The sequence below is a fragment of the Macaca thibetana genome, chromosome 12 (assembly GCF_024542745.1).
Source record: "Macaca thibetana thibetana isolate TM-01 chromosome 12, ASM2454274v1, whole genome shotgun sequence".
NCBI lineage: Eukaryota > Metazoa > Chordata > Mammalia > Primates > Cercopithecidae > Macaca > Macaca thibetana.
Window position 1 is genome coordinate 51,478,334 of NC_065589.1, and position 13,851 is coordinate 51,492,184.

Consider the following 13,851-nt stretch of genomic DNA (forward strand, 5'->3'; position numbering starts at 1 on the left):
GGTTGAGCATGAGACACAGCATCAGTACAAATGCCTTCAGCAAGGAACAGAGTTTCTAACTTGCCTTGCCACCATTTTCATTGGTCAACCTGGAGACAAACAAAAAGCTGTACTGCTTCTAAGAATTAAACTGTTTCACCTGAAAGAACTGGTTAGTGACATGGAAGGGGTAAAAGCATTTTCTCAAGATGCCCATGTCCTGTAAAGTTTCCCACAGGTTCAGAGACAGAGAGAGAGAGAAAGAGAGAGACAGAGAGAGAGAGAGAGAGATCTGAACAAGCAAAGACTGGGGTCTGTAAAATGGAATTAGGGGTAATCAAGAGAGAAAGGAGAGAAACCCATTAGACATTGCTACAAATAATCCTCACGAGGGAGAACGGTAGGTGGCTTGTGAGTGTCCATGTGGACAAAAAGAAAAGGAAGAGAGAGCCTGGTATGAGATATATTCCAGAGCCAGAACTGACAAAATTGAGAAATGGATTTGATGTGGGAAATACAGGAAATGAAGAAATAATGGATAACAAACATTTCTAGTGTGATAACTAGGTTGACTAGTGGTCTCATTTACTGAGATCAGAAAGGTTGGTTACAGGAGGGTAAAGACAGAAATCAAGAGTTCCATTTTGTACATGCTTAGTCTGAGATGCATGTGAGACCCCAAGTGGAGATGTGAGACAGGCAGTAAATACATTAGATGGGAGATCAGCCAAGAGGTATTTTAATTAGAAGTATAAATGTAGAACACATTAACATTATTGAATAGTTGAGAATGCCTAAGGAAATAAGTAGAGAAAGATAAAGATACCCAGAACTAAGCAAATCAACTAATTTTTAGTAAGATAGACTTATATTTTAAATGAGACCTGGCAATTTTCATACACATCAGTCTTTGGCCCGGTCTGTTTAGTGTTTTTGTCAATTACTTAAATAAAGACAGGAGGCTGGCTCCTTGGATTAGTGCATGGTGTTCATTCAATTATTCAAATATGTACTGATTGCCTACTGTATGGCAGGCATTAAATTAGCTAGTAGAAATACAATACAAAATCCATCCCTTAAGAAGTCATGGGAAGCTAGCTGAAGGAGACTTACCAACACGGGCAAAGTAGTATGGCACTCAGAAAGAACCATGTTCAAGAACTACTCTGTACCATGTTCAAGGTACAGAGATGCAGCTTAGTACAGTGGATAAAAGCAGGGACTCTAGGACTACACTACCTGCATTCAAAATCCCAGCTTTGCCACTTATTCATTGTATAAGTTTTGGCAAATTGCTTAACGTTTCTGTGTTCCTATTTTCCCATCATAAAAATTGAAATAACAAAAATACTTATCTCATACATGTAAATAAGCACACTGCCCAGCACGTGGTAAGTGCTGAATGTGGGTTAGCTAGTATCATTATTACTCAGCAAAATGACAGCAATCCTAAGAGAAGGGAAAGAATCAGCATTTGTCAGCTTCTCAAGAGGTTATAACAATGGACCAAAACTAATAAAAATAAATATAATATTCTACATGTAAGTTTAAAATAATTTTGTTCATCAATACTAGATTGAGCAGATCTGACCTAATGGAAGTTACCGTGGGAAAAAAAAAAAATCCTGTAATATCTTACTTGGTTTAAAGACCTGTATGAGTCAATACATGCTTTATATTAATAGAAGCCCAGGGTCCACATTAAGAGGGATAACAGGCCAGGCACGGTAGCTCATGCCTGTAATCCCAGCACTTTGGGAGGCCAAGGTGGGCAGATCATCTGAGGTCAGGAGCTCGAGACCAGCCTGGCCAACATGGTGAAACCCCGTCTCTACTAAAAATACAAAAATTATCTGGGCGTGTGGTGGGCACCTGTAATCCCAGCTGCTTGGGAGGCTGAGGTAGGAGAATCACTTGAACCCAGGAAGTGGAGGCTGCAGTGAGCCAAGATTGTGCCATTGCACTCCAGCCAGGGCTACAAGAGTGAGACTCTGTCTCAAAAAGAAAAAGAAGGATAAGAGTTCCACCACAACCAGGACCAAATCTCAAGTATTCTGTTTACTTTTTGGTATGCAATTCCATGAAGCATATTGACAAATTAGGATGTTTCCAGAACAGGACCAAGACAATGAGATATGTGTAAGATCCAATTCTTCTTGTAATGTGCTCTCATAAGCACCATGTGATTTTCCTTTACTCCACTTATGTTTTGCATGTAATTTGTACGTATAGGTGCATACATATATGTCTATGCAAAGAGCTATTGTTTATCTCCCCTACTAAACTAAATGTGATAAGGGCAAGGTCAGTGTCTATGTCCCTAGTACAGTACCTTTCACCAAGTTGGTACTCAGTAATTTTTTTCTGGATGAATGAATAAGTCAATGTGTAGAAAATGAGAAAATTTGAAGAAAAGGGATTTTTAGCCCTAGGAAGATAAAATGGTTGATTTCAAATAACTGAGTGATTGTCCTGTAGAGGATAAGGCAGACTAATATGGTAAAGTTCCAGATAGCAGACTGAAGACCAATGGGTAGAGGCAGAATTGAACTCTAGGTAAGGAAGAATTTTTGTTAGCTGAACCTGTACGACAATTCCAGGGCGGCGCCATTCAAAGCGGTGAGACTTCATCACTACAAAAGGAGTCTGGCTATCCCATGTGGAGGAGCCTAAACCAGATGGTTTACAACTAAAATCCCTTCAACAATATGACACCATGTTTTCTGTTACCTAAGGCTCTTACATGCCAATCCTTTTCCCTTCATTTCTGACCACCTAGAGCCTAGAACCTGCCTAGCCCTGCAAAACAATGGTGCTCAGTGTCTCCAAAGGGCTCAAGAAAGGAGGCTGGACACACTCATCTAACCACTCTTTCTTCAGCTGCATAGGGTAGAGGGAGGAGTTACTCCTAAGGAAAGTGGAGGAAAGAGTAGGTGTAGAAGGAAAACCACTTCCATGCAGATAGTGAGCCTTTCAAGGCACAAATCTTTCTAAGAGCTTGTGAATAAAATGGATTCAGTCAGCTGACTCAACACCTATGGCAGATTTTCTTCTCTTGATCACTGGGAACTCAAAATGTGTAAATGTGACAACTAAACAGCCACGCAGAATAGAAACGTTTAAAATCCCACCTTTGAATACTAAAAATAATTGACCAATTATCAGATCTTATCTATAAAACAAAAGCATTTTACAGATGAAACCTTATGAAAATACCATCTCCCTCACCATCCTCCTCCTCCACAGACTCATCAGTTCCATCAAAAAAAAAAAAAAAAAAAAACCCCACGGACAACAGCAGCTTTAACCTTTCTAAGGTTGGATTCTGAGAATGTGGCTCTTCTGAATCTTTTCCAGGTAGCTGGGCACCATCTGTAAAGTCATTTTTCTCACTTAAGACCACCAATCATATGAATTGCATTTATTAAAAGCGCAACGGGTAAAAAGCATAACCCTCCCATTTGGAGGGTTGTTTTATGCAAAGCTTGCCAGGTCTAAAAAATACATATAAAAATCTCAATTCTTCAGGCTTCAGAGGAAAACTCTTGAGTAAAATGTAAGCATTTTCCTGGTACCTTCCCTCACTTTTTAGCAAAGGTAGAGTGTGTTTGTACTCTCTTAAAACCTAAATAAATTGGCATTCTTGGGGAAGCAGTTTGAATCTGCAAGAGCACATAGGTTTAATGTCTTGGGAGAAAAGTAAAAAGATCTTGCACCATCCAGCATTAGACTTCATATTGGCTGGAATCCCCTTGAATAGGCACCTTGTTTCTCTGGGGAGTCCAGAGAACATTCTGTGATCCTAACCAGTATCCTCCTGCAGAAGCACCCTCACAGTGGCCTTGTGACAGATCTTGCTAAGGAGGCCCCACTTCTCCTCTTTGCTGTTGTCATTCTTTGTTTGCTGTTGTCATTCTGTCATTTACCTTCTGCAGAGCTGCTTGGTAGGAGCCTTACCTGTTTTTCCTGCTCCGCTTTCCCCAGTAATGAGAATACATTGGTCCTTATCTTGATCTCGTAGGGATCTGTATGCTTCATCCGAAAGGGCAAAGCTGCAGGGGATAATGGGAAAAAAGTCCTTAGAATTCAGATCATTATTATGTGTTTATCAGATGGAACTACAAGCTTCTTAAAGGGCTACTGTGATATGCTTATGGAAAGCAAGCTATCACCTTTTATTTCCCTTTAATTCTTAAAATCCATAAACAAATAAACCCATCCTTTGTGGCCCATGTTACCTTCCTCCATGTATTCTCTATTAACCAAAATAGTACTGTTTTATTGTACTCCAATGATATGATTTATTATTTAAATAAATAAATAAATAAATAATTTATTTATTTATAAACCCAGCAAGCTACATTTATGGGTTGTTAAACTAAAATCCAGGTAACTCAGACAAACAAGGAGAAAACATTACACCACATGTCTAAAATGGGATGATATTGAGATTTTTCAGGACAATACACTGAAGTTTCAATATAGTGGAGGGAAAAAATCTTTTCAAACATTAGAAAGATACTATCAAATATCAAATAGCTGTGTTTAACTACAATAAGTTAAATACAGAACTACTGCCTTTACAAACAAATGACTGAAACTCTAAGATCCATCAGAGGCAAAATTGGGTTTGCCAGGGTTTTTGTCCGGCCCAAGCCTCCCAAACTTCGAACCCTGCCTTAGGATGGCAAAGGGCCTCTATCAAGTAAGGCCAGGGCAGTGCTCCTGTTGATCTTGATTGAAAAAATGATTCTGACGATAAGTTAATTTAAAATAGGTAAAGTCCTCACTTCATTTATTAACAAGTATTTGTTGAGAGTCTACTATGTGTCAAGAACAAGCTGGGAATGTAGACAAGTAATGCTCGACCCCTTCTTTCAGGAGTTCTCCGTCAAAAGCAGGAAAGAAAGAGACAGAGAAAATGGAGCCAATACATTAAGCCCAATGATAAAGGTATGTGCAAAGCATTGCAGAGCAAGACAGAAACCTCAAAGGGGTGGAAATTGGACTCAGAGAAACTCAAGAGGTAGAAAACTCAGTCCTAAAGAATGAGCAAGACAAATGCCTTTTAGGTAAAAATAAAGGCCAAAACATCAGGTGGGGTGAAGGATAATGGGCAGTTCCATGTAGCTGGAAGGCAAAGCAAAGCATAATGAAGAGAGGATAAGAGATGAGCTGGGGAGAGAGATAGGCAGGTTCCAAATGAAAAACAAAAGAGCTGATAGGAAGCTTCAGCGCAGGATGATAAACAGCCGGTAGCAAAGTCAGACGGTAATTAGAATTAATAATATCCACATTTACCATGTACCAGAACTGCCTCCAAGTTCTTTACATTTAGTCATTTTAAATCTCGCAATAAGACCAGCACAAAGCAAAGGCATAATTTGCTGAGGTCCACTGCCAGTGTGACACAGCAGGGCCAGAGTTAATGCCTGAGACTGACCACTGGGATATAGCACCTCTGCATTTTGCACAGACCACAGGGTGATAAGGGTGCATGTGAGAGCAACCAGTCTGCAGGAGACTGGTGAAGGACTGGGATACAGGAATAGTGTACATTTGGCCAACCAGATCACAGAGAGCTGTTCATACCAGTCAAGGACTTTGGCTTTTCTTCCAAAGGCATACGGAACCATAAATAATGACAATTTACTGAACACCTTCGATGTGCCAGGAGCCCAGTAAAGTGTCCTAGGATTCACAATTGGACTTACTCTTCAACACAGATCTGCAAAATTAAATGCTAGCCTCTTTAAAGAAACATGGTCTTAAGAGATGACATGAGAAGCCCATGATCCCATTCTCAGAAGAGTCATAACTTAAACCCAGAAATACTGTGAATCACGTTCTTCCCTCTCTCATCATGTTTTCTTACAGTTATTTGCCAGCGTATCTTACCTTCCAACTGACCTACTGTGAGAATCTCAAGGATAGCCACCCCTAGTCTTACTTTGTAACCCTCATATCAGTGAGTCTGCTGCCCTGCATATAATAAGTACTGTATACTCTAAGTACATTTGTTGCATGATGTATGAATAAAAAAACGAAAGACAGAAAAAAAGTAATAAAAAGATCTTGACACCAGGGTCTTTTTTGAGTAACAGGTTGTTCTAGCTTGTTCCTTTGAACAATGTACACTGATCTCTGTCTCTCAAAGCCCTTTCAACCATTCTCTACACAACCAAAGCCTTGCTCAAGCTCCACAGCAGCTTGCCGCCTTAACCTTCTCTCATATTCTCTTATTCCCCAGTCTGTGCACCACTGCGTAATGGGGATCGTGGAAAATAATGAACACAGAGGCAGAAAACATCTCAGATGCAATTCCCTGGGTCCTATAGATGTATCTCAACACCTACTTGACTTCAAGCAAGTCATCACCATGACTGAACTTCAGTGTCTCCATCTCCAACATGGAGAATGTAGTCATATACTTTAGAAGATCAAATAAAAGTGCATACAAGCACTTTGAAAGTTATAAAGCTCTGAATAAATGTCAGAAAATCTTTCAGTGTTATAATTAGTTATGTACACACCTTCTTATTCCCTACCAGAATATAAACTCCTCTAGGGCAGAGCCATTCTAATTAATCTTTATGCCATGTTTATGCCACAGAGACATAAACATGAAATGTAACCGACACCAAGTCATAAATGAAGGGATGGATGAATGAGTGGATTCTCTCGAAGCAGTGGCAAAGTCTCTACTGGAGTGAGCTCCACGAAGAAGGATAAACATTGGGAAATTCATTTCTTCTATGACCTTCATGCAGGGAAGGAAAGCATTGTTTAGATTTTTTGATGAGCCTTCCTCCCCTGCTGCTCCTCCAATGTCCAGACAATATTTCGAGATGCCACTTTCATTATCATCATTGGCAAGAAATGTAGGAAAACACATTACAGCAAACACAAAAGATGTTTTCCAATATATAATACGTATTCACTGAATTCTTTATGTATTGTTGAATACAGACCTTTTTCCCATGCTCCCAGGACTACAACTTTGCATTATATTTACCACTGGTTCCAAAATAATGCAAAATTACTTAAAAAATGAGTAACATATATGGCACATATATACACACACATACACACACACACACACACACACACACACACACACACACACACACACACACACACACACACACACACAAAAAAAAAAAAAAAACACGAGGCTTTGGAAGATCACCAAATGACCCTGTAGTGAGTTCATTTTAAGTCAAAGAACCTAAGTTGAATACTTATTTTTTTTTTTTGAGACGGAGTTTTGTTCTGTCACCCAGGCTGGAGTGCAGTGGTTGGATCTCAGCTCACTGCAAGCTCCGCCTCCTGGGTTTACGCCATTCTCCTACCTCAGCCTCCCGAGTAGCTGGGACTACAGGCACCTGCCACCACGCCCAGCTAGTTTTTTGTATTTTTTTTAGTAGAGACGGGGTTTCACCGTGTTAGCCAGGATGGTCTTGATCTCCTAACCTCGTGATCCACCCGTCTTGGCCTCCCAAAGTGCTGGGATGACAGGCTTGAGTCACCATGCCCGGCCTAGAGAGTATAATTTTAATAGCAGACAAAAGTTAAAAGGGATTTATTTTTTCAGGATTCTAGAGAGCCACTGAGTTCAAAGTGACATGAAAATTTACCAATTAAAGTACTGGAAAAATTGGCTTGTAACTACTGGCATACTCATCTCAAGGACAGTATAAATGTCATCACACTTATTTCTTATAAACACAGATCTTCACTTGCTTTAAAAAAAAAAAAAAAAAAAAAAGGCAAGAGGGAGGCTCCCAAAGAACACGAATCCCCCTCCCAATCTTGTTCCTCTCCCTTTCTGGCAATATGAGCACGTACCCATCATCAGCTCCAACATTTATAACTATAAACTGAAACCACATGCCAGTCTTCCAAGCCACTCTGTAATTAAGGAACCTAAATAAATCTTTAGAGAAGTCTTTAGTTAAAAACAGTTGTGACCCATATGCTTCACATTATTTTGTGACCGTGTCAGCATTGTTATTTACCACACAGAGAAATGAATGGTTAATTATAATATAATGACAATAGCGTAAGGGGGTAAACATGGTTTTAGTCCTACCACATTAAGGGCATGGTTTTATCCTCTTTTTCTGTCCTCTAGTTGAGCTTAAGAATAGGGTCAGCCTGATGTTTAAAGGCCATCTCCCCTTCATTTCCAGATCATCTACACGGCTGTTCTTTGAGAGCCAAACTTTTCCCAGTGCTAAGTATGTTTCCCAACAGCTGTATCTATCACTTTTAGGTTTTAGAAGTTTGGTTTGGGGCTCATCTGCTATTTTCTGTCAGGGTGGAATGCTGGGTTGCATGTTCTCAATTGTCTAGCTGGTATTTATCTTCCTCTCCCATCTTATTTCTGTTCAGAGTGTTCATCAGAGTGGTTCTGCTTTCATGGCCATCAGACGCAATGGCAGGGCTTCTATTCCCAAAACTCCATGTTCTCCACCCTGCCATTTCCTTCCTAGGTTTGTTTCAAGTGCAAAGCAGAAAAGATGTCTGTGACACCAAATAGATCCAAAGCTTATGCTCTTTCAAACATGGCCCCATGTTTCAGCCTCTCTGGCTCTTCCCTATAGAGTTGCTTCAGAAATCATTCTCCAAAGCGAATCTAATCCATTCTGAGGACTGGTAGTTGGACCTCTCCATTAGCCAAAGTGTTTAACAGAACTAAATTTGTCTCAGGAAACTTACCTGAACTTAGATAACTGTTTCCACCTTCTTATTTCAAGTCATTTTCTTCAAAAGCTCTCAAAATGGTATTCCTTTTCATTAGAGTACTTTCAAATAACACCAGGAAATTCTCCTTTTGAATTCAACCCTCTCAAAATAGCTCAGTCTCAGAATTCCCACCTACAATTGAGATATACAAGTCTCAACTATTTCTTTTCCTTTCTAGCTCTGGTTTAGTCCTAAAACTGGGTGTTTCTAAACTAACCCCCGAAAAAGTGTTTTTTAAAAATGCCCAGCCTCCATGTGCTTCCCCAATTCTAACTTCACGTTAAGCCCAATCAGGATTGAGGTGGTCCACAAGAACATAGAAGAGAAGGAAAAGGAGAAAGGGAATTTTGTGTGGTGTGTTTTGCATAGAAACCTTGAGTTTTCTTAAGGAGAGGCATTACGTTGGCCCTCCTTATATCTTTACATCTGTAATTGTCTCATATTCTTAATTCAGAAATATTTGCCCGCTTGGAAAATATCCCCAAGTTGATATTTTGATGTCATTGTCAAGTTAGTGTTACGCCCTTCCACCAGACATTCATCTTATCACATCTTAAGGTCAAACTTTAGGGAAAATAAGTCTTTATAGTTATTTGTACCTTTATCCTGGAAAGCTTCGCTGCAGTCTTGTCCTATGCCAGTATAAGCATGGTAAATTAATTTATGTACACATTACAGTTACCCCTGCTAGCCACAACACTGGTAAACATTGCTAAATAGTCCAAGCTTCAGGGCAAGAAAAGGTAGAGAAGCCTTTCTTCAAAATAAATGACAATGGGCAAAGTGTGCACTATGCAGTAAAAAGAAAACAATGTGAAAACAAACATAACAGATGCGACTGGGGGGAGATGGATGGTAAATATACCTAAATGGTTGGAAGGTTTCTACATTTCACATAAAGCAGGACAATGTTAACTCTATATGGATTCTAAAAAGTTAAGGTGTATTATAATCCCTAGAACAACCCATGAAGAACTACAGCCAAAATAACTAAAAAGTAAATGGAATTATAAGAATAAAAAATTCAAAGGCCGGGCGCGGTGGCTCACGCCTGTAATCCCTGCACTTTGGGAGGCCGAGGTGGGCGGATCACGAGGTCAGGAGATCGAGACCATCCTGGCTAACACGGTGAAACCCCGTCTCTACTAAAATACAAAAAATTAGCCGGGCGCGGTGGCGGGCGCCTGTAGTCCCAGCTACTCGGGAGGCTGAGGCAGGAGAATGGCACAAACCCAGGAGGCGGAGCTGGTGGGTTTGCAGTGAGCCGAGATGGTGCCACTGCACTCCAGCCTGGGCGACAGAGTGAAGACTCTGCCTCAAAAAAAAAAAAAAAAAAAGAATAAAAAATTCAAATAATCCAAAAGAAGCCAAGAATAGGGGAACAAAAAACAAACAAACAAAAAACAACAACAAAAAAAAAAGAGGGAAGAAACAGAAACAAATAATTGAATGACAAATTAAATCTAACCATGTCAATAATTACATTAAATGTCAGTGGACAAAATACTCCAGTTAAAAGGCAGAGAATGTAAGAATGAATATAAAAACAAGACTCAACTATATGTGCCTACAGGAATGACATTTAAAATATAAAATCACAGATAGGTTGAAAGGAAATAAAATAGAAAAAGACATACCATGCAACAACAACTTTTTTTTTTTAGGCATTGCACTTTGATTTTTATACATCTAATCTCAAAGAAGTCCCTAGTTGCCATCCCAATATAACAAAGATATATGCCATAGCATGACAGATGGCAGAATGCAGGTGAAAATTATCTTAGAAAATGAGCTACAGTCATTTTTTCTAAGAATTTTAATAAACATGTAATTTTCTAATTTCACTTACATTCTTATAGGTGGCCATGTTGCTTTCCTTTGGCTACATAACTGGAAAAGGATTGTTTTTACTGGCTACAAAACTAAAATAATATCATCAAGATAAATCACTTTAAGATGACATCTGTTTTAGAATGACAACAGTAAAGCATCGAATAAAGCTCGAAAGTAAGGCTTTAAAATAGGATATGATGAATATGCATTTTAGTTTCTTCTTCCTTTAGAATCACACTTGTTTTCAAAACACAGATCTCACAATATTTTTCTGAAATTTCATAGATTACCTAGGTCAGCCTCAACATGTACCATATTTCACATTTTTTTAAACGGGTCACTCAAAAATATACTTTAATCTTGGCAGTCAAATGTAACCACTAAGAAGGAAAATCATAGTATCTGAATGTTACGTGTATATAAAATGGTTCACATGTGTTACGATGTTTTAAAAACTAGAAATCCCTGTGTAAGACACCTTCAAAACAGAGCAATTCCACCTTGAATAGGGACTGGGTAAAATAAAGCTGAGATCTACTGGGCTGCATTCCCAAGAGGTTAGGCATTCTTAGTCACAGGATGAGGTAAGAGGTTAGCACAAGATACAAGTCATAAAGACCCTGTTGATAAAATAGTATGTGGCAAAAAAAAAAAAAAAAAAAAAAAAAAAAAAAGCCGGCCAAAACTCACCAAAACCAAGATGGCAACGAAAGAGACCTCTGGTCCTCCTCACTGCTCATTACACACTAATTATAATGCATTAGCATGCTAAAAGATACTCCCACCAGCACCATGACAATCTACAAATGCTATGGCAACATCTGGAATTTACCTAACATGGTCTAAAATGGGGAGGAACTCTCAATTCCAGGACTTGCCCACCCCTTTCCCAGAAAACTCATGAATAATCCACCCCTTGTTTAGCATATGATCAAGAAATAACCACAAAAGAAAAAAGAGCCAACCAGCAGCCCTTGGGGCTTCTCTGTCTATAGAGTAGCCATTCTTTTGTTTCTCTGATTCTCTAATAAACTTGTTTGTCACTTTACTCTGTGGTCTTACCCCAAATTCTTTCTTGCACAAGATCTAAGAACCCTCTCTCTTGGGGTCTGGATTGGGACTCCTTTCCCATAACACCTGCATAATTAGACAAGAAACTCTTCTACTTCAGCATTAGAATAAGCAAAGCTCGTTATTTCAGGAGTTCACATCCTAGTTACAAAAAATAATCTAAAACACAAGGGGTAGTTTTCTTTCAAGATTTTAGAACTTGTATTTGTAATCCTCGTGACAAAGAAGTTTAGGGACACCCCAAAAGTTTTTCTAGCCTGGAGGCCTGACCATTATCAAATCATAATGGAGACCCTCAAGTCTGCCCCAGCCAGCTTGCTAAGAGTTACTCAACAAAATAAGCACCTTTCCTTCTACTGGACTTGTAAGAATGTGAACTGGGCCAAAGAGTGACTCTTTTGCAAAGGTGGATTGCAAAAGCCAGGTACTGGAGACACACATTAGGAAGTAGATAAGGGATTTAGAGAGACTAAATTATCCCAGGAAGGAAAAGGACTGAACTTAAGGTATAAAAGCAGAGAGAAGGAAACATCTGTCTTGAGGGCCTGGAAGCCACTCTTTGGAATTTAGCAGCAATTCCTTGTGCTGCTGAGGACTTCCTTCTGAAACTTGCTTCAAAGAAAACAGTACCTAGAAATGCCCTAGGCACAAAACCACCACAGGGGGGAAAGTTCCCCACAGCGGAGCATCCTGTTGGGGTTTGGCAAGAGGTCAAAAGCAAAAAGGCTAATTCCACTTCTTTATCTGCCCTTGCTACTGCAGGCCGTTATCTCACAAATTAATGAAGCATGAATGGCTTCCACTGCCTTGATTTAATCCCTTAATAACTAAAATGGAAGAGTGTGTGGAAGCAGGGGTGAGGTCATCCAGAAGAGCAGGGCTCCCAAAGGAGTTCATGGATACTCATGAGGTAAGAGGCGTTGTACTCACTGTGAGGGCTCTAAGGATGATGATGAAGAGAATCTGTCGTCTAGAAGCTTAAAACCCAACAAGAAAGACATCTAAGTTCCCCCACAAAAAGGGGGTAGAAGGTAATAAACATACCTGCAAACTCCTAAAGGTATTCAGAAAAGGAAAGATGACTTTTACTGAAAGCAGCATGTCATGGAAAGCTGCAAAATCTGAACCCCAACGCACATGCAAGGAAAGAGGCTGGGAGGAAGCAGACAGCCGGGAGGAAATTATGCTATATCCCCAATCCAGAAATTAACAAAACACATCGACTTGGGGAAAAGAACAAATATGCAGTTGGGGCTCTTAATTCAAATTCAATAAGCTCTTAAAGCATTTTTACTATCTCTTTTAACAAAAGAATTCTAACTATCACCTTTTAATACCCAACTCTTTTTAAAAGAATTGCACACTTATGGTCTACAAGAATAGCCTTTCTGGTTCAAGGTAAGTACACTTTAAACAAATTCCCAACACAAATGTTTCCAAACTTTTTGGCAAAAATGGCTTATTTCAATTAATTTCATGATCGATTTTTATGACTGTTACAGGCAACTAAATCATGGAAACACTTATCCCAAGAGAAGTCACTCTACAGACCTTGCTAATCACCTTTAGAACTTAATGCTAAATTTAATGTTGCACTTATTAAAAAGAATGGTTTCTGCTTATTTTTTACAGACAGATGCTCCCTACTGATTTAAAGCCTTAAAATGCACCACCTCATATGCCACTTTTTCTTTGTCTAACTTAGAAATACATTCTCATCTAAAGTACGTCATATCCACATCCCAAAGAGTTAGACTGCTTAGCTAAGTGAAGCTTTCATGTTTACAAGAGTCAAATGTAAAACACTCTCCTCTAACTCTGACAGCCCCCAGTGCCCTATCTGCCCTAGAAAGCACTGTGCTGGGGACCTGAACAGCACCATATACTGTGGAAGTGCAGAGAGATCTGGCTGAGGTTATCACAGAAGGCAATGGGTAGAGATGCCATTTGAATTGGAACTCCAAGTACATATTGTCCAATTTTTTTTTTAATGCATAAAGGAGAGAAAATGGGCAGTAGTAAAAGGTTATCAACTTCTTCAAGCTTTGGTTCATGCTTGAAGCCTCACAGGGCTGTGCAGAGGATGTCTGTAAAGTGCTCTGGGTCTGAAATGCAGCAGGTACTCAACAAAAGACTAAAAGGTATGCGGGGGCTGAATCTGTGGGTGTGCCTTACAGAATCAAGGTCGCCAATCCATCCATGTTTAGGAAAATCAAATCT

The 13,851-nt window shown here is 39.5% G+C and overlaps 1 protein-coding gene across 5 annotated transcripts in view; it reads right to left on the reverse strand.

The window, feature by feature from the left end:
• Positions 1 to 13,851, reverse strand: part of MYO1B (myosin IB) — a 182,253-nt gene that overhangs the window by 91,681 nt on the left and 76,721 nt on the right. For all 5 annotated transcript variants that reach the window (XM_050751697.1, XM_050751695.1, XM_050751696.1 and 2 more), the window contains exon 4: positions 3,937 to 4,031. In XM_050751697.1, coding sequence (XP_050607654.1) covers positions 3,937 to 4,031 — 95 coding nt within the window. The remainder of the gene's footprint in view (positions 1 to 3,936; positions 4,032 to 13,851) is intronic.